Source organism: Fukomys damarensis, unplaced genomic scaffold (assembly GCF_012274545.1).
Source record: "Fukomys damarensis isolate Sample0158 unplaced genomic scaffold, DMR_v1.0_HiC HiC_scaffold_2, whole genome shotgun sequence".
Lineage (NCBI taxonomy): Eukaryota > Metazoa > Chordata > Mammalia > Rodentia > Bathyergidae > Fukomys > Fukomys damarensis.
In genome coordinates, this window is record NW_022900914.1 from 18,906,534 (window position 1) to 18,927,665 (window position 21,132).

General features: G+C 35.6%; 1 protein-coding gene across 4 annotated transcripts in view; it reads right to left on the bottom strand.

Annotated features, from left to right (window-relative positions):
- Map4k3 (mitogen-activated protein kinase kinase kinase kinase 3) overlaps window positions 1-21,132 on the bottom strand; it is a 166,224-nt gene that overhangs the window by 76,127 nt on the left and 68,965 nt on the right. For 3 of the 4 annotated variants that reach the window (XM_010604957.3, XM_010604958.2, XM_010604960.2), the window contains exons 3-4: window positions 11,857-11,947; window positions 2,003-2,067 (exon numbers count right to left, since the gene is read on the bottom strand). In XM_010604957.3, the coding sequence (XP_010603259.1) occupies window positions 2,003-2,067; window positions 11,857-11,912 (121 nt within the window). In that variant the 5' untranslated portion in view covers window positions 11,913-11,947. The remainder of the gene's footprint in view (window positions 1-2,002; window positions 2,068-11,856; window positions 11,948-21,132) is intronic. The other variant, XM_010604959.3, reaches the window with a different exon arrangement.

The following is a 21,132-nucleotide window of genomic DNA, read 5'->3' on the forward strand; positions in this document are numbered from 1 at the left end:
TTTTTTTTTTTTTTTTTTTTTTTGTGGTACTGGGGATTGAACTCGGGTCCTTGTGCTTGCCAGGCAGGCGGTGGAACCACTGAGCTAAATTCCCAGCCCTAGTGATATTTTAAAATAGGAAAAAATAGGATTGCTTGTACCACAGGAAATGGACATTTTTGGGCCAGGGATTTAGCTCAGTGGCACCACACCTGCCTTGCAAGCGCAAGGTCCTGAGTTCAATCACCAGTACCAAAACCAAAAAAAGAGGGACATTTTTGGCAAATTTTGCATGAGATCAAAATGTAATTTTTTTCTACGTGCAAAAGAAAACAGAATGCAAAAACCTCATTAAGTGCTAGGGTTCTTAAAAAGGAAGAGCTTCTCTTTCACCAAATGAAGAAATCCAGGCTATTACACTACTCACATAACTGACATCTTAAGAATAAGAAGGGAGAGAGATGTGGACAGAAAGAATGGGGAGAACAATGTCTTCTTACACATGACCTTGTAAGAAGTAGTATACACTGCCATGACGAAGTTTACATCCTGGAAATCTGGGTGCAGCTAAAAGAACAAACATGCAGGAAGATAAGACTTGGGGTTTTGTATCAGCATGTAAATCCCTAGCACTCAAGCTTGGGAACATCCAGGGTACCACAAACTGTCATTTCTTCCACTGATACAGTTGCTGAACAGTGTGAATATGAGATATGGACAAGATGTAATGTACACCTAACTGCAATTACAGAAGTGAGATTAGAGGGATTGGGGGAGAAAATACTTAAGAGATAACAACAATGCCCTTTAGAAAAGAAATAATTTCATAAAGCAGACATGTTCTCGTGTCTTTCCTCTTGGCTTCCAGGGCTCCTCAATCTGAGCCCAGTGCCTAGACCAACAGGAGCATCTCCGGGCTCTGCTTTATTCCACTGCACTGTTGTGTAATCCCCTAGAATGCATTCCTCATCTTTCTATCAAAGTGTTCCTCCTATCTTTTAAACACCTAAGGCCCACTTTCCTCATTAAGCCTCCTAAAATGATTCTAGAAAATCCATCATTTCCTTTTTCCCATTTCAACTGCAAAACACTGCAAAAGAAAGAGACAGAAAGAAGCCCATTATTATATCAATCTGTTAAGTAAAACCTACACCAAGAATATATAGTGAAAAAAGGACACATAAACAGTAAAACTTCTTTCCAAATGGTCTTACACCATCTGCTTTATTACAATCAACCCTAAAAATTATTTAAGAGGGCCCACACTGGAAAACATAATCTATATTATGTATTTTTAAAAATATTGTTTTCCAAAATATTTTCTCAGAAAATGATTTCTTGAGTTATTACAACATTATTGAATTTTACATTGCTCAAAAAGAACACCTCCAGAAAAAGTCTACTTAGCAATATGTCACAATAATCCACTAACAGAACCAGGAGAGAATAGGAAGAGAAAAAGAAAGAAAATGCTATTTATTTTACTTTACAAGTCTCCTTTATATACCACTGAATGCCACTGAAAAATGACTTAATCACAAATCGATTTGTTTGTTTGTTTGTTTTTGGTACTGGGGATTGAACTCGGGTCCTTGAGCTTGCAAGGCAGGCCACCGAACCGCTGAGCTAAATCCCCGGCCCCTTAATCACAAATTGAATAAACATTTAATTGATGCTACTTGAATACATAAGAGCAAAGTCAATTATCTTTGCATTATCATTACTCATTTATCAGCTGCACGGTCTCTTGGCTTAGTATCTACCTAAAGATATTTTCATTTCTATAAGGCCTGAGTTTGAAATTTTGAACTAACTACATTGTACCCTTTTCAGAATTAGCACATAATCCAAATGCACATAACTTTCCAACTTTATAAAGCCAATGCTCCTTTCATCCAAATGTATCTCAAATATCTTCATGTATCCAAACAACATAATGATAAAACATAGCTTTTGTTCCTTATAACAATGCTGTTTGAATATAATTCTATACAATCCCTATAAAAATGCAATAATGTCTTACCATGATAAATATCCTGTAAAGAACCACCTCCACAAAATTCCATGCAAATCCAAAGTTTATCTCGCCTATGAAAAGAAAATACATACATATTATATCTTCAGGATTAAAATTGTTTGAGATATTAAGTCTCTTAAGGTTGTATGCTCTAACCCTGAAAAACCACACGAAAGCAACGTGCTGTCTTAAATGAAGCTAATTAATCTCAATGAGTAAATGGCAATATAACACATTGGATACAATTCAACCTAAGGTTTTAATGCTTAAAATACAGCAGTCATAGGACAGGCAGCTATTATCAGACACATACAAATCCATTTAGTTGAAAACCTTTCCACCCTCAGTTTATCCATCTACTCAGATTCATCACAGAAAACAGCAACTAGTCTCTATTATCACTGACAGCACTTGTCAACAACAGACAAAATATAAACGTGACCCTCTTCTCTTTCCAAAATAATCTATTAAAATTGATCACTTATTTTCAGAGAGCACTTCTCTCGTACCCATTCTAAGATATTGTAATCATATAGTCATAGGAGGAATACTTAGTGCAAAGATTCATGTATCTTATTTCTCTGTTCATTCCTTTGTACAATCATTCATTATTTTATCTATTAAAATTCACCAGGAAATACACCATTTTCAGGGTCAGAGATGGAACAGAAAGTCTCTGAACTCAGCAAGCTCTGCCTAATGCAGAAGAAAGCTCCTGCTTTACTAACATAACTGGCTCTTTCACCACTGCTTTCATAGTACTTAGAAGAATGCAAATGGGTATGTGTTTCATAAGTGAATGGATAAATGAATATCTAAGGAATAAAAAAATCAATTATATCAGGGGTCAGCAAAATATGGCTAGTGGACCAAATCTTGTCTCCTGATTTTGTACAGCTTTGGAACTATGAAACCTTTTCATATTTTAAAATGACTGCCAGAAAAATACTTCTTGACATGTCACAATTATATGAAATTCTAATTTTAGTGCCCATAAATAGTTTTACTGGAATACAGTCACACACATTCATTTATGAACTGTCTACACTATCTTCACACCAAAACAGCAGAGATGAGTACTTGTGACAGAAACAGCATAGCTCACAAAGCCAAAAATATTTACTACATGGCTCTTTATAGAAAACATATGCCAAACTTTGGATTCTGTTCTAGCTTTGATTCATGCATAATTTGAGCATGTATAAGGTACTGCGAGAAATAAAAGATGAAAATACTTAAGCAAATCAAGGGAAAGTCTTTTGAAAGATAAAACATTTGAATTGGGCCTTGAAGTTAAAGCAGGAATTCACCAGGGAGAGACAAGACCATGCAATAAAAAGAAAATTCCATATCTGAGACTAGATAATTTAGTGTGAAATAAACAAAGGTTGCCAGCTTCCTGAAGGGACAATGATCAGAAAGGAAGCTAGGATAGGCTGAGTCACACTATGAAAAGATGTGTGCTTTTCAGATGCCTTATCTAGATGACTTCTCATTTGTCAGTATCTGAAAATGTGGCATCCAGATATTAAGCATTATCTGAGTGCTGCATAAACAGTACATTACACGTAGAGCTGCTAGTCTCAAGAGTAGGTTACATGTGGTAACAGTGGGTGGATTAGCTGATCTAAGAGGTGATCTGACTTGACTGTGTGCAGTAGACCATGCAGAACACAGCAGAAACACAAGCTGTCAGAGTGCTATCAGCTAACCTGAAAATATGCAGTGGAGAGGTACCATAATTCTGGAAGAGAAAGCTGAAGAGAGTGAAAACCCCCAAAAGTAATATGAGACCATTTAAGATCTACAGTTCACAGGTGGACCACAAACAAATGAAAGAGGCCTAACAAATGACATGAAAATTTCGGTTGTAATTTCTAATACGCTAAATATCAACAGATGCAACTCACATAAATATGAGCCAGGTGCCTAGTTGCCTAGCTTTAAGAATTCTCAGAATGGGTATCTAGGGCTGGCAGATGTCTAATTTTACCTAAAATGTAGAAAGCACTTATGACTAGTGATTGCTACACTAAGAAGGTAAATCCTCCAGAGAATCTAACACTCGCCTTTATTTGAAAACCACTGCTATCAACTTAACTGAAGGCTATCATCAATTTCTTAGAAACTATATCAAACTGCTAGTTTACAGTTTGTAGTTAACTAAAAATATTTTTCATATACACAGCAGTTAAATCAGTTTTCTCTCCAGCATCACTAAAACTAAGCGAAGGACCTGTTTTTATTTGTTAAATCTCATCCTTAAAAAAAAGAATTAGAGGGGGCTGGGGATTTGGCTCAATGGTGTCGCCTGCCTCGCAACTGCAAGGTCCCAAGTTCGATCCCCAGTACAAAAACATTAGAAATTTGGATTCATGCCCCTTTACTTCTTCCATGCAGCTTATCGGGTGACCCAGTGTAACATTTCAACATGCTTCATCAGACAGTGTGACAGTGTTTGCATTGGGTTTGATCCATACCCTAGGGGCAGTGAGCTAATATTTTTAAGTGTGCTAATTGGACCCCCCCCACATGTACACACTCCAGAAGTAGCTGGTGAGCATCTGAAAGAGCCTAATCATGAACATACCCTCCAGAGGCAGCAACTACAGGGCTTGGTATATAAACTATTTTAATTTGCACTAGTGAATTTACTTGAGTTTAAGTAATGGCAGAAATTTTTTTTTTTTTGTAATAGGAATTGGAACTCAGGATCTTGCACTTGCCAGGCAGGCATGGTGCTGTGAAGCTACATCACTAGCCCTGGCAGAAATATTCTTCATGAATGAGGCTCAACTATATAGATTACTTTCACTTTGACCAGTCCATCAGCCAATATTCTTTGCACTAACTCAGGCTCCAATTTTGTATCTGGAATACAGGATTCCATGCCTGCTCTCTCTAACTGAATCCTTCCTCTATAACAGTGGTTCTTAAACTATGGTCTGAGACTCTTCCAGGGGTAAGCTAAGGTCAAGACTATTTTCATCCTAACACTATGAAAACATCTGCCCTTTGCACCCTCTTTCTCTCTTGAGAGCACAGTCGAGTTTTATAGAGGAAGCTCAAGTTGATGATGTCATCCCTGACAGCTACTATAACATGTGCTTATACAATCATGAGTTTTTTCTCATATAGTAAGATCAGTAAATATAACTCACACAAACAAAAACTCTTTGGGCTACTCGATAACTTTCTTTTGAGACAGGTCTTGCTATGTTGTTCAGGTCGGCCTCAAACTCATAGCAAATCTGCCTCCGCCTCCTTAGTGCTGGGATTATAAGCATGTGCCACTATGCTTGGCTGCTACTTAATAATTTTTAAGAGAGTGAAATAAAAGAGGTTGTAATATCAAAATATTTGAGAACCATTCACTGTTCTAGAATACTTTCACAACTGCCACACGAGTCTTTTGGGTAAATACATGTTCCATGTGTTTAAGAAACAGGCAGCTTGAGACTATACACATCCTTTGAAAAGTCCTACAAAAAGAAGTTAAATGACTGTTTCAGAGTCTGCTCAGAATTAAATGAAATTGTATGTAGATTTCTTAGTAAAGGACCTGGAATATAGCATAATAAATATCAAACTGTTTTCTACTGCTTCTGTTATAAATTATCTTTATAGTATATTTATATGTGTCATATTAAATTCCTCCAGGAACTTGAAAGTGTAAATAGCGCCACCTTTTTCTTTTCTTTTTTTTTTGGTACTGGGGATCGAACTTGGGTCCTTGTGCTTGCAAGGCAGGCAACAGAACCACTGAGCTAAATCCCAGGCCCCTCCTTTTTCTTTTTTAAATCCCCAAATCTTTAACTTTATTTTTAATTTTTTGTTTTAAAAATTAAAAACAAATGAGATGGGATTGATTTGGCATGACTTTTCACTAAAGTCATGCTAATAATTACCACTTCTTATAAGTGTTTAATTATCTTATTAATAATTTCTTCTAAATGCTGAGTAGGAATCAAGTTTGATTATCTGTATTTTCTATCAGTACTACCCGTTCTCTGAAAATTGATCGTTGCCGATTTCTAATCTTTGATACCTCTTCTATTTGCCAAAAGACATTCACCAGGGCCAAGGATTTAGCTCAGTGGTTCCACTGCCTGCCTTGCAAGAACAAGGACCCAAGTTTGATTCCTGGTACAGCCCCCCCACACCAAAAAGACATTCACCAATAGTGAATGAGAATCACATTTGCTAAATTTTCAGTACAATTTATATAAATCCAAAAGCTTAAATCATTTAAAGTATCTAGCTGCCCTGTAATTATTTCCTGTTTGATCTATGCTTCAATTCCATCTTAATAATATTTCCATACCTTTAGTTTGAAAACAATTCTCCTTGGCAGGGAAAGTGAACAGAGAGAACTCTTTGATTTCTTATTCACTATTACAATGTCTTCTACTTGAATTAGTCTTTTCCTTTTCTCCCTTTGTTGAAGTACATAATTTTCTATTCATTCTATCTAAAATGACTTTTCAGCTTAGAGGCAGAAAAAAAACAACAAAAAAACCCCAGACTAAATAAATTAATACTTTACTTTTCAGAAGCCTAACATGCTTCAACTTTATAACATTCTATTTGGTTAGAGTTTATACCAAAAATACTTGAATAGTCAGAATCTATTAGAAAAATGATTCCATCTGTTCCATGGATGTCTCTACAGTGATGATTTTGGTCATTCGCAAAGTCTAACAGGAAAGGACTTGAGTCAATCACCCAATTTTAAGTAGGGCAACAAACTGTAAAATCTTTTCCCCTAAGTTTCTGATTTGGAACAAAATTAACCACTAAGGTAAATGTTCAAGATGTTAGTATTAATTTCCTGACCCAACAAATCCTTAAAATTCTTTTTTATTATTTTGTAAAATTTTCTATCTTACAAAGAACAGAAAAATAAAGTAAGAAACTTTCCAGCTTGATATTTACTAGGGTACAGGAACCAAAATTCTAAGAACTATGCATTGATGAGAGTGGCTTATTGCTGAAACACAAATTTTATTCTTCCTAGGCTTTATAACACATCACAAACTTTTAAAAGTTTTTTTGGGGGGGTACTCAGGATTGAACTCGGGACCTTGAGCTTACAAAGCAGGCTATGGAACCACTGAGCTAAAGCCCCAGCCCTACACATCACAGACTTTTTTGTTTGTTTGTTTTTTTTGAGACAGGGTCTCACTATGTAGTTGAGACTGACCTGGAACTCACTGTGTAGCCCAGGCTGGTCTTGAACTCACAGCATCCTCCTTCCTCAGCCTCCCAAATGCTGGGATTACAGGCATGCACCAGCACGCCCGGCTCACATCACAGACTTTTAAAGTGACTGAACAACTATTATTTATACATTTTCCCAAATATACAATAAATTATGTAAAACAAAGTGTGACCAAGATCACTAGGAATTAACAGCTAGAAACACAGCTTGAGTCATCTCTCAGGTACAGCGCAGTAGCTATGCTTCTGGACCCTGTATCTTACTGAGGATTTTCTTGCTAACCAAGGCACTAACCCCAATGGTTACTTCACTGTATATATCAAAATAAAACTTTCAACCTAAACTATCAATGTGAAAAATAAAATATCAATTACCACTAGGCAATTTAATATAGCATAACATTTAATGGCAAGTCAAAGTTGAAATTTTTGGTTCGCTTTTAGATAGTTACACAAACTTTACATTTTAAAAGTTATAGGTAAACCCTCCCATCTGCTCCTTTTAACAATAAGGGGCAGCTTGGTCCTCTGGTCACAAGGTGACCTATTTCTCTTAACAATTATACTTAACAATTTTTCAGTGCTGCTTAATATTTTCCAAAGTTCTAATTCGCTCAAAACCTGAGAAAACGGGTATTAGAAAACTGATAAAATCCAAATGAAGTATCTCAGTTTAGCTATTAGTGCAGCATCATTCTTAGTTTTGACAAATGTACTATGGTTGGGTTACCATTAGGGAAAGTAAAGTAAAGGATATATGCAGAGAACTCCATACAATCTTTGAAATTTTTGGTAAATCTAAAATATTTTTAAATTATATGTTTCTTTTAAAAGGAGGGGCCCCCTCTGTGCAACTTAAGTGAGACAGCACCTTACTTAACATTTTTAAAAAGGGCTGGGAATGTGGCTCCATGAGTGCCCCTAGGTTCAACCCTCAGTACCAAACAAACAAATAAGCAAACCCATGACTGACTACAAGAATGCCTTAACTGCAATCTTTATCTTCATATCTAAGCATTCAAAAAGATATTTATTAACATGTTTCAATTAAGATCCTATTGTAAATATAAATACAAGATTTTTTTAAAAAGATCTTTCCCTTCTCAGCCCTGTCTCTGCCTCTAGAAAAAAATTTTCCAATTTAATATAACTCGAGATCACTATCCCTTTCCTGAATTACTATAACAAATGTACTACAATGAATTCAACTGAACTCTTTTGTCTTAATCACCCACATTCCAACAACATCCTCCACAGAACATATCACCTCTCTTTAATCTTAATCCCTATAGGATCTACTTAAGGCATCAAAGGTTCCTAAGAGGCATGCAACAGCTTTCTTAGCCTATTCCTAAAAGTATACAGGGCTAAGAAACACTTTAGAAGGAGCATGAAATTAAAAATCGTCCTTACCTAAAGAGAAATAACTAAGAGTTAATGGGAATAAATACTAGGTCTATGATAAGTAAAACACAAATATACATTATATATATATTAGGTGACTACCTACTTTAAAATTTATATGTCCAGAGAAAGCTTTGTCTTATCTAGTGTTCTCTTCCTGCTGCCTTCCTCCTCCTCCTACCCCTTTTCTGTTTTATAGGAGCTCAATCTCAGAACCTCGAAGTAAACACAGTAGCATGTGCCTGTAATCCTGACACTGTGGAAGGCTGAGACCAGAGGATCACAAGTTCAAGCCCAGCCTGGGCAATTTAGTGACTCAGCAAGACCCTGTCTCAAAATAAAAAAATCAGCTTGGGACAGACCCCAGAGTGAAGATCCTAAATTCAATCCCCAGGACCCCTTCCACACACAAGCACAGCTACCTTGTTGTAAAATAGCCTTTTGGAATTTAATTATAAGCTTATGATCTATTAGGAAAATTCATATGCTAAGTGATTCCCTGAGGGACAACTATGTCAATGCTAAATTATGTTTGCCCACTTTCCTCATACTTTTGGATAAATATGAAAGTGGCAATGAAGGGTATATATTTTAGGGGGTTTATACCAAGATCAAACAAACAAGCTCCTTATCCACTGTAAAATCATTTGGGAAAAAGAATCCAAGAAGTCATATTCCTTCTGAGACTAAATCTGGCCTTCCCGGACTAAGCAATATGGTATAACAGAAAGACATCAGGCTAGGTATCTGCAGAGCCAAGCTTAAGTCCCAGTCCGAACAAGTAGCTGAACAGCCCAAAGAAGTCATTTATCCAGCACTTCATTTTTGGGCTGTGTGACAAGATCTTGCAATCCTTTTCAGCTCTGACACCCTACATGCCTAATCATTAAGCATTACATATTACAAAGTTAAGTTGAGACTGGACTTCAACTAAGGAATAAGAGAAGAATCTCTACAGAAGAAAAGGACTAGACAAAAGGAAGAGTAATCACTCTTCTCGCTACCATTTGCTCTCGTAATTTTTGACAGCAATGCCACTTACAGAGTAGAATCATCATCTATTTAAACCAGTATTTCCCAATCTTAGATTATATAACAGTAAAGAATGTATTTTCACTGCAAAAATGACCCTAACTTCATCTGTTTTACTTTGGTTTCTTTGTATTCTTTTTTCCCCTAGTACCAGGGATTGAACTCAGGATCTTGTGCTTTCAAGGCAGGCACCATGCCACTGAGCTAAATCCCTGGCCCCTCTTTATATTTCTTGTATTTGGGAAAAAAATAAATTAAAACCAAAATTTGATGTTAAGCCTTCTCAAACATGTTATTTGTAAAATGGAAATAACATCTAGTATAGAGTTATTTTGCTAATAGTGTTACTGACAGATCAAATGAGGCACTATGATGGTACTTAAAACAAACAGTATAGTACTGTAAGTAGCACTAGCAATGGTAGCAGTAATAGTTAACATTCACTAAGAATACACTATGCTCTAAGCACTGTTCTTGGTATTTTATACATACATATTCATCAAATCCTCGTTATCATCCTCATTTTATGAATGAGGAAACAGAGGTACAGATAATTCACCAGAAGTCATACCACTAATAAGCAAAGAACCAAGGCTTCAAGATCACAGCCTAAGCTCTTAACTGCAACATACATTATTACCTCACTGGCAAAAACATCATGCTTATTTCACCACCTTAAGGATGCTGTATAAATGGATGGGGATATCCCAGAATAACAGGTAGGTTTTGGGTGTCTCTTAGTGCTGGAAGATTCATCAGACCATGTTTAAGAAATATTCTTATATCAATGGCCCTGGGGAAACAGAAAAGCATTCTTTTAACCTTAAGTCAGGCACAGTGGTATATACCTGTAACCCCAGGTATTTGGGAAGCTAAAGCAGGAGGGTCACAAGTTTGAGGCAAACCTCGGTGGACTTAGCAAGATGATGTCTCAAAATTTTTAAATAAAAAATAAATTAAAAAGAACTAGGTATGTATTACCTCAGTGTGAAGGCCCTGGTTCAATACCCAGTACCACAAAAATGGTAATACGAAAACTTTCTTTTTAAAAAAGCCAGCCCATGCCTGGAATGAAAAACTTTATAATGCTTCCCCAATTGAATCTAGGTAGATCATCTTAGAACCAACAGCAATAAAATGAACTATTTTGAGTGGTGATTTTATCTATTCTGGTAGGAATCGATTATTCGAACTACGAACTTAAATGATTTGAAGAGACTGTTTCTCTGATTATACAGTAACTGCCCAGGCTCTATATGTTAGGCAGTGTGTTAGTTGCTGTTTGAACCATTCTCCATATATTGAATATAATATAAAATTGGCCATTAAAGAACTCATTCAAAACGTTTAACACTGACTTACCCCTATGTGAAAAGGGTTAACAAATTCCCTAAAGTATCCAATAAACCTACTGCTATCTTTGGCTTATCACAAACTGGAAAGACAAGGGGGCGAATTTCCCCCATTCTTTTATCTGTAAGAGGAGGACTAGTGTGTTTTGTACTTGGGTCATGTGAAAATGGGAATCTGAAATTTCATCTTTGTATTGCTACAGTATACTGGATCTAAACTAAAAGAGATTTTGTTTTTGTTTGTAATACATTCTCCAGTCTTCCTTTTGGAAGAAACTGAAAAACAACTAGTTCACAGTGTTAAGACGCACAACTGTGGAAAATGATATGGGGAACCTATTTGGGTCCTGCCCAAGCAAAACAAGAGGGGCCAAAGCTGCTGTCTTTCTAAGATCAGTTTAGGACCTAGAGGAATAAATTACTGAAATAATTATAGTTCCTAGTCCTTGGGACAAAATGAAAAAAAGAAATCAGGTGCTCAATTCTGAGGCTAGAAGAACAAAACACATACATGGACTTTCAGATAAATACATAATAGGAAAATGTCTATAAGAGGCAACAAGTGGTACATTTGGACCTCTACTTCACCATGAAAAGTCAGTTTTTTTCTTGGCAGCTTCCTCATTGAAACCACATCCAGAATTTCCAAGTGATATTGACTTATGGAATTGTGTGTGATATTGGTTATGGAATTAAGATAATAGTTCATAAGTAAATACTCCATTCACATGAAAATATCCTACCTTCAAAACATAAAGGCACAGATCATGGTATCAGAGCTAACTTTATTTTGTTAAATGAATTAAGTCATAGAATCATTATCGCTTTTTGAAATGGAAACAAACAATGTACCTGAGATAGCTTCCAAAATAAGCGACAATATTTGGGTGTTTACAGTCTTTCATCATAATAATTTCTTGCTGTACAACTGCAAAGTCTTCCCCTGAAGTAAAAAACAAGCATGTTGAATATTTAGTAGGTAAAATAAGTTTCAAAATGTTTATTTCAAAACATAATAATTATACTGATGAATAAGTATAATTAATGAGTTATAAAAAAAGCATAACCAGTTAAGTAACTAACATTACTTTTAATGACAATTTCAGTCCTAATTTTAGAGAAAGTAGGATTGAAAGCATTAACAGTGATACAAAGTATAAACACTAACCCCAGGCTTTCTGGATTCAAATCCTAACTCTAAACTGTGTAAGCTTGGGCAGATTACTCTACTTCTCTGTATCAATTTCCTACTCAATAAAATAGTAATAATCTATCTTATAGGGCTGATTTAAATGTTAAGTGAATTAATATTTGGAACAGTGCCTGGAACAAAGTGCTACATCAGAATCAGAATAATTTATCAGCAAGAAATATATATTACTTTTTCCTCTGTAACTAAATAATAACACATCATAATTTTTATGCAAACAAGTAGTTCACTTAAAAGTTAGGGCAGGACTCCTTACACACTCCTAGTGTGTCAAATATACTTCCACAGGCCCTTGGTAGAGCTGAGAGGCCTACGTCAGCAGTACTGGGTTACCAGGTGGTCCACATACTCAGGCATCTCCTGTATTTAGTGCTTGCCTCCCACTGTGTTAGGATGCACAATGTCATTATATCTGAGCCCAGTCAGACAATTAGCAAATAATCTCTCTCCTGCAACTATCCAAATTCTTCAAAATAGGATTGGGCAATTCTATAGTAGAGTCACACGCTGCAGCTCCTGAAAGAACACTTGTCATAGAGAGAAACACAGTGCAGGGAATGCAAATGTGGTGAATCAGAGACTGAGTTAAAAGAGAACAAGCTCACACATAGACCAAAGTAGCCTGCATTACTAATTCAAATTTTAAAGTAATATATTCTGTGAACAGCCTGATAGAATGTACATAAGTGGCAAAGTAAAAAACAGTTTCTTAATTTACTGCTCAAGTCATTAAGCAGTTATGGGAAAGCTCAACAATTCTGGCCTTGACATTTCCTACTGGGAACAGAACCAAGACATGAACGAACCCAGCCTAGGGCCACCTGAACCTGCTATCAAAACCCACCTCACTGTCCCAGTTACCAGGGAAGATGTAAAGGAGAAGCGAAGGCATGTCAGATTCTCAGTACTGATGTGAGTATAAAATAAAAATTCTCCAAAGGGAAAATGGAACTTTTTTTTTTTTTTTTGCACCGTGGATCGAACTCGGGTCCTTGCACTTGCAAGGCAGGCCACCAAACTGCTGAGCTAAATCCCCGGCCCCTTAAAATGGAATTTTCATAGTTTCAAAAATTCAGAAGATCACCAAACTAGCATCCCCTTATAAAGTCACTCACTTCTCACCATTAAGAATACTGATTTTCAATGTTAAGAAGAAAAGTTAGAAATAATAAAGTCATAATGAGACTAATATAATTTTTCATAGGCATAGTAAATACATTGGATATTATTGTTTTTTCACCCACACTGAAATCACATTTTAAAAAACCAATGAAAGGGTCATACACAGCAAGTGTGACCTAGGCAGTGAGCCCATTTTCTTGTGCTGAATAGATGACAGAAACTGTCCTGCAGGTGTAGGCCTAAGAGTCATTAGCAGTTGTCATGCAACATCAAAAGGAGCCAATCACAAGGATAAAGTTGATCTGTGAAAAGCACTGAGGAGGAAACAGGAAAAAGAGGGTACCTAAAAGCAAAACTACAGGGAGCTTCACCCGCCTCTGTGATTTTCAGGTACACCTACCTATGCATGACTAAAAGTCCCTGCATCATTTAAGCCACCTCCAGTAGATATTGCTCTTACTTAAAACTGTGAGCATCACAAGCTGTACAGGAATCTTTGTGTATATCACAGCCCTTCTCACACCACACCCATACCTGTGTGTCTATGTTCTCACTAGAATACAAAGTCCTCTAGAACAGAACCACACCTTAACCATCTTTGTATCCTTGGAATCCAATACATAACAGAAAGAACTTTTAATTGAATAAATCTACGACAACGTATAATTCTTCACTGTGATGCCTATAAATTGAACCTATCAGCTTTTGGGTTAACTTTACTCAATTATTAGCATACTTTATGTAGTAAACAGCTTATTATTCCTTTGATATCTTTTAAAACTTTGTCTTCAATTACAACTTTTTTATGAAATGTTGATTCAAAGGACATAATTTTTTCCAACTAAGTCAATTCTGTATGACTATAGGGGTTAAATTAAATATAATATTTTATGGGGTAAAAAACCCATTTTGTTTTTATGCTTTGGTTTTTATTTTATTTATTTATTTTTTTGTATTATGTAATGTTTATTTATTTATTTTTATTTATTTTTATTAAATAACTGCATTTATTGGTACATTTTAGGGGCACAGTACAGTTACATTCATTGTTGGCATCTTGCACCTCTATATGACAGGTCTTGGTTCTCATTTTTCCCCTTGTCGCTGCCCCCGCTTCACCCCCTCCTCCCCTCCCCCTTTACAAACTTTATTTTTCCCTACCCATCCCACCTTCCCTACACCTTTAGCCCGTTTCTTCCCATTTCACAATGTCAGTTATCTCATTAGGATTTTATGTACTATTACAGTTTATTCACACCAGAGAAACTATTCAGTATTTACACGTGTGACTTATTTATTTCACTTAGGAGTATATCCTCAATATGTATCCATTTTCCTATGAATGAATCAAATTTCTCATTCTTTATGGCTGAGTAATATTCCAATTTATAGAAAAACCACATCTTCTTTATCCAGTCTCCAACTGATGGGCAAATGGGCTCCTTCCCAGTTTTAGCTATTACAAACTGTGCCACTATAAACATGAGTGTGCATACATCACTGTGATATGATTCTTTTAGTTCTTTTGGAAAGATACCCAGCAGAGGGATGGCTGGGTCATATGATCCTCTCAATAGATGCAGAAAAAGCATTTGACAAAATTCAACACCTATTCATTATAAAAGCCCTGCAAAAAATTGGAATACATGGTCTATATCTCAGCTTAATAAAGGCTATATATGAAAAACCAACAGCCAACATCATGTTAAAAAGCCAAAAACCGAAAATTTTCATGTTAAAATCAGGAATAAGACAAGGATGCCCACTATCACCACTCCTCTTCGATATAGTTCTGGAAACATTAGCCATAGCAATTAGACAAGAGAAAGAAATTAAAGCAATAAAGATAGGAAAGGAAGAAGTTAAACTGTCATTATTTGCTGACGATATGATACTCTACATTGAAGACCCAAAAAACTCCACCAAAAGACTTCTAGACTTAATTGACAGATTCAGTAGAGTAGCTGGACAGAAGGCGAACACCCAAAAATCAACAGCCTTCGTGTACACAAATAACAGACTCACTGAGAGAGAAATTAGGGAAACAATTCCTTTCACAAAAGCATCCAAAAAAACGAAGTATTTAGGAATCAATCTAACAAAAGACCTCTACACTGAAAACTACAGCACTCTGAAAAAAAGAAATCGAAGAGGATATAAAAAAATATTTTTGGTTCTTTGAGACAGGGTTTCGCTATATAGTTGAGACTGATCTCAACTCACTATGTAGCCCAGGCTGGTCTTGACCTCACAGCGATCCTCCTGCCTCAGCCTCCCAAGTGCTGGGATTACAGGTATGTGCCACCATGCCTGGCTTGTTTTGGTTTTTAAAAGTAACTGAAAATATAAATTTAGCAAAAAAAAAATGTGCAACATATACAAAGAAGCTAACTGGTTGATTTAAATAATTTTATTCAAAGCTCAGTAAGAAATATATTCCAAAGAATAGGTTTAAGAAAAAATTGCTAGCATGCTTAATTGGGGTACTGTACAGCAGAAGGGTGAACCAGAACCTTTTTCCAATTCTGATAATTTAGGCTTTCTTGAAAAAAAGTTTTAGACATTAAAATGAAAAAATCATCTTCCAGAAGATGTGGCTCCCAAAAACAGAATGGTGGGGGGCTAGGCAAACTTACAAATAGAGCACCTAGTCAATGAACCAAGAAGCGGAAACAGGTGAGATTGCCTTCAAACTCTAATCTTGCACAGAAAAGGAAATGATCAGACTAAATAGACAACCTATAGAAAGGATGAGAGAAAATATTTGGAAACCATATCTGAAAAAGGATAATATCCAAAATATAAGGAACTCTTGCAACTCAATGGAAAACAAACAACAAGTAACTTGATTAAATAATGAACAAAGTGTTTGACATATCTTAACCTGATCTAAGCACTTCAATATGTATACATACAATATATAGAAACATATTATACGTCCATAAATATACACAATGTTTGTCAATTTTATATTAATAATGCTGAGAATTTTTTTTAATGCGCTGAAGAACTTGAACTGACACCTTCCCGAAGAGATACAAATGACCAACAGGTATATGAAAGATGCCCAACATCATCAATACTTAGAGAAATGCAAATCTAAACCATAATGAGGTTTCACTTCATACCTGTTAGGACAATCCTTTATTTAAACAAAACCCGAAAACAAGTGTTGGTGAGGATGTTGAGAAACTGTATCCCTCTGCACTGTTGATAGAAATGCAAACTGATGCACCTTCTATGAAAAACAGTGTGGAGGTTTCTCAAAATATTAAGAGAAATGCCATATGATCTAGCAAGTCCTCTTACGGTTAGATGCCAAAAAGAACTGAACTCAGGACCTCAAAGAGATACTTGTACACCCTAGTTCATTGTGTCATTATTTACAATAACTACGAAGTAGAAACAACCCAAACATTTATAACAAAAAATGGCTAAAGAACATATAACACACACACACACACACACACACACACACACACACACACACACACGGATATTATTCTGCCATAAGAAAGAAATCTTATTGTATGCTAAAACATCAATGGACCTAGAGAACAAAATGCTAAACAAAATAAGCCAATCACAGAAGAACAAATACTGCATGATTCTACTTATATGAGGTACTTTAATCAAAACAGAATTGGGTGGAATAGTCACTGCCAGGACCGAGTGAAGAGGAAATGGGGAGTTAAGTGTTCAGTGGGTACAAATTTCAATCATGCAAGATTTTTGTTATAGTTGACAATAGGGAAAATTTAAATTTGGACTATGGAAAACAAACTAAGTCTGTTATGTCCACAGAAACAGAGAGGGACTATATACCTATACTCCATTTAAAGGCATTCAAGGTCAGCCTTAATTTAGCTTTTAATAAGATATATGATATCATTTAAAATACGTAATTTTGGGCTGAGGATTTAGCTCAGTGGCACCGTTCCTGTCTCTCAAATGCAAGGTCCTAAGTTCGATCCCCACTACTGAAAGTAAATAAAATATATAATTTCTGAACTTCATTTCATACTGTAGAAACAATAAATGAAATTAACAGTATTTCAATAACCCATGGCGAATACCCCAGAACTATGATTCTTTTAATCAAGTTGTCTCAAATTACCAAAGATAAGGAAATGCCCTGAAATCTACCTTAAAATGCCAGAATACAAAACCTAAAAGCTGATTTTTAAAAAGATAAGAAATTGGTTTATGTAATTAAGATATATAATTATAACTTTTTTCCTACAACCAAAGAACAAGCACTCATGCTTCAGTTTTGGAGTTAGTCAATCCCTCATTAATATAACACAGAAATACAAAAGAAGATCTAATGATTCTATTGACTTCAAAATAAATGAAAAAAATTATGACAGCAGTATTAGTATTTTTCAAGAATGAGAATAAGGAGTATGGCTCCAATCAAACACTTTGTCTGATGAGCTTATTTGTTTGATGAGCTTTAAATAACTGCTCATGAATAACAATGCTTAAGCATCACAGTTTTATAAATTGTTACTGACTAAACTTTGAATTTGGGCTCAACAACATGGTCAAGAAATTCCTAGCTGAAACTATCCTAGCACCAAAAGACCAAAATGTTCTGATTGGTGCAGCAAAGTAGTTTATGTTGGATGATTAAACACGGCTTTGGATTAAAGAAACCAAGACCCCCAGAGTGCCAAAAAGAGTTCCATTCCAATGTGGCATTTATTTTTTAATTTAAATTAATTTTATTGATATTTAATGTATACAATATAATAACATTCATTATTGGAAATCTGTACCTTTATATAATCAATCTTGGTTCTTATTTTTTCCCCATTCCCTATCTTCCCTTCAGCCCCTCCCTCCCTATTCCAATGTGATATTTCTTTTTTTCTTTCTTTTTTTGTACCAGGGATCGAACTCGGGTCCTTGCGCTTGTGAGGCAGGGAGGCAGGCAGTGGAACCTCTGAGCTAAATCCCCAGTCCAATGTGATTATTTCTTAATTTTGTTTTCCTAATGGCCCCTCTCCATGAAATTTTAATACCACAGATACTCTATATATCTGCTATGTATTGCATATATATACATATATACCTGTGCTTTATATATAAAGAGTAAGATTTTTTCACCCCGAGGAACAAATTCTACCCCCTTCTTATGTCAAAGGAATACTTGAGAAAACATTTTCTAGTATAAAAAATTGTGTCCAGACAGGACAGAGTAGCTTAACCTGAAATTCTTGACTTTTCCTATGAAGTCTCACTTTCTTATCTGGATCTAGCTCATTCCTGAAACTAAATCACTAATCAAATACATAGGGTTAGAAATGAGGGAAGAAAAAAAACTGCAGCCAAACCAAGTAGAAAGTCCTTTGTTGTTTGCTTTTGAACTTTTGAGTATTTCCACCTTTCAGTGGGTATCTAATATAGTCAGTTTCAGTCCTTAATGTGTTCTAATATATTAAAGAGTGGCTAACCAACCCATGATTAACCTTTGAGGAATATTATCAGGAATGATGCAACAATTATGCATCATGCATGATGGATGGCAATAAACACAGGGAAGCAATGAACAAATAACCAGGGGTAGGAATCTACTCAGCACTCAAGAGAAATAGGAAGTAGTGTCAGATAAATAATTTCCCTAATGATTTGCCACTCTGATGAAAGATAATGAGGCAGAAAGTGCCTCTCAGTTATCTCTCAGGACAGAAAACTAATGTCAAAAGCTGACAGAAAATAATATTCTTAAAATTTAACTCTGGAGATTCATGGAAAAATAGTAGAATGAGGACTTAGTGGTACCTTGTCACACCTTAAATTTTGTTCTATAATTAATACATGTTGGTCTCATGGCAACAAAACACAATACCTCATTTTCCCACTGTGAATTTCCCTGCTTACCACTCTGTATTTTTCATTGTATTGGGGAGACATAGATTTCCCCACTTAGAAGAGTTTCTCCTATGAATTATCTATCTAATCATTCAACTGTCTGCTTTAATATTGATAAATAATTGGTGCTACAAACAATACTATAAATGAGTACTATAAATAATACTATAAAATTCTGACTTTAAATCACTAGTAATTAGATCCAAGAGATTCATTACATAGACAATTAGAAGACCATATCAGAATTGGAAAGAAAAACCCATTAAGTATATTATGCATGAGCTATACATGTGGGCACCTATACATGTGAGCAGCTATACATGTGAGACCTGTTCTGCCTGCCAGCTCTGACATAAGCGCTCATCTTCATCATTTTTAACTCAAAATGAGTCTCAAGAGTTGGCAGTGTTCCAGCCCAATCAGGCTTAATAACAAAAGCAAACCTGTAATCTCACAAAATCATGTTTAGTGACCCACTGCAATTAGGAAAACTGCCTACCAGAGCAATCTTGGGTCATCTCAACAAACAAGGGGAAAGACATTTTTTGTAAAACAGCAGTCTAAGAATAAGGTAGACCTAAGGTGAAATTTAATACAAAGTAGTACTGGGCTGCAAATGAACATAAAGCCCTCTTTTCTTATGAACTAGAAAGAAGGATATGGGCACTGTGTCCAAAAACCTCTTATCTGAATCTGGGTTAGAAATCAATACCTTTGTCAAAGTTACTTTCAGATCTTATCCGCCCTTGTCACTGTGTATTTTATTGTAGACATCCTAATGAGTAGAAGTGGTATCTCGCTTGGCTTTGATACACATTTCCCTAGAAACTAATGATGTTGAAAACCTTTTCATGTATTCATCAGCCACTTGTGTGTGTGTGTGTGTGTGTGTGTGTGTGTGTGTTGTGTACATGCACAGATTGCATATGCACTGAACTATGTCTCGAGCTCTTTCTTATTTTTTACTTTGAGATCATTCTAAATCACTAAATTGCACAGGCTGGGCTTGAATTTGCAATCCTCCTGTATCAGCCTCCCAGAATGCTAGGATTACAGGCATGCACCATCACTCCTAGTTTGTTAATGACATTATTTTTCTTGACAGATATTCTTACTTTTGATGTAATACAGTTTATCTAGCTTTTCTTTTGTAACTGATACTTCTGGAAAGCATCGCCTAACCCAAGATTTTGAGATGTATTCCTATGGTTCCTTTATAACAGTTTCAAACTTTCAGTTCTTCTATCTTTTCAGTTCTTTTAGATGTATAATCTGTTTTGAATTAATTTTTGTGCATGGTGTGAGGTGGGGTCCTTTCATTTTTTTGCGTGTGGATATCTAGTTGCTCCGCTCCCCCATTAAAAAGGCAATTTGTTCTTCCACTGAGTTGTCTTGGCATCACATGAAAAATTAATTGATCACAAAAGTAAGGGTTAAGTTCTGGACTCGTTTCTGTTTCACTCATCTGTTCCTCCTTGCACCAGTAAGCCTTCCAACAGTGTTCTTTCAAGACTGGCTCTTCTAGGCCCCTTACATTTCCACATGAATTTAAGGAACAGCTTGTCAATTTCTATAAAAGAACAAGCTGGTATTGCGATAGAAATTGGGTTCAATTTATAAATTAATGTTGGGAGTAATGTCATCTTAACAACATTAAGTTTTCCAATCTATTAATATGAAATGTCTTTATATTGAATCTTCCATTTATTGTAACAGCTCTTCTAGGCCCCTTACATTTCCACATGAATTTAAGGAACAGCTTGTCAATTTCTATAAAAGAACAAGCTGGTATTGCGATAGAAATTGGGTTCAATTTATAAATTAATGTTGGGAGTAATGTCATCTTAACAACATTAAGTTTTCCAATCTATTAATATGAAATGTCTTTATATTGAATCTTCCATTTATTGTAACAGTAT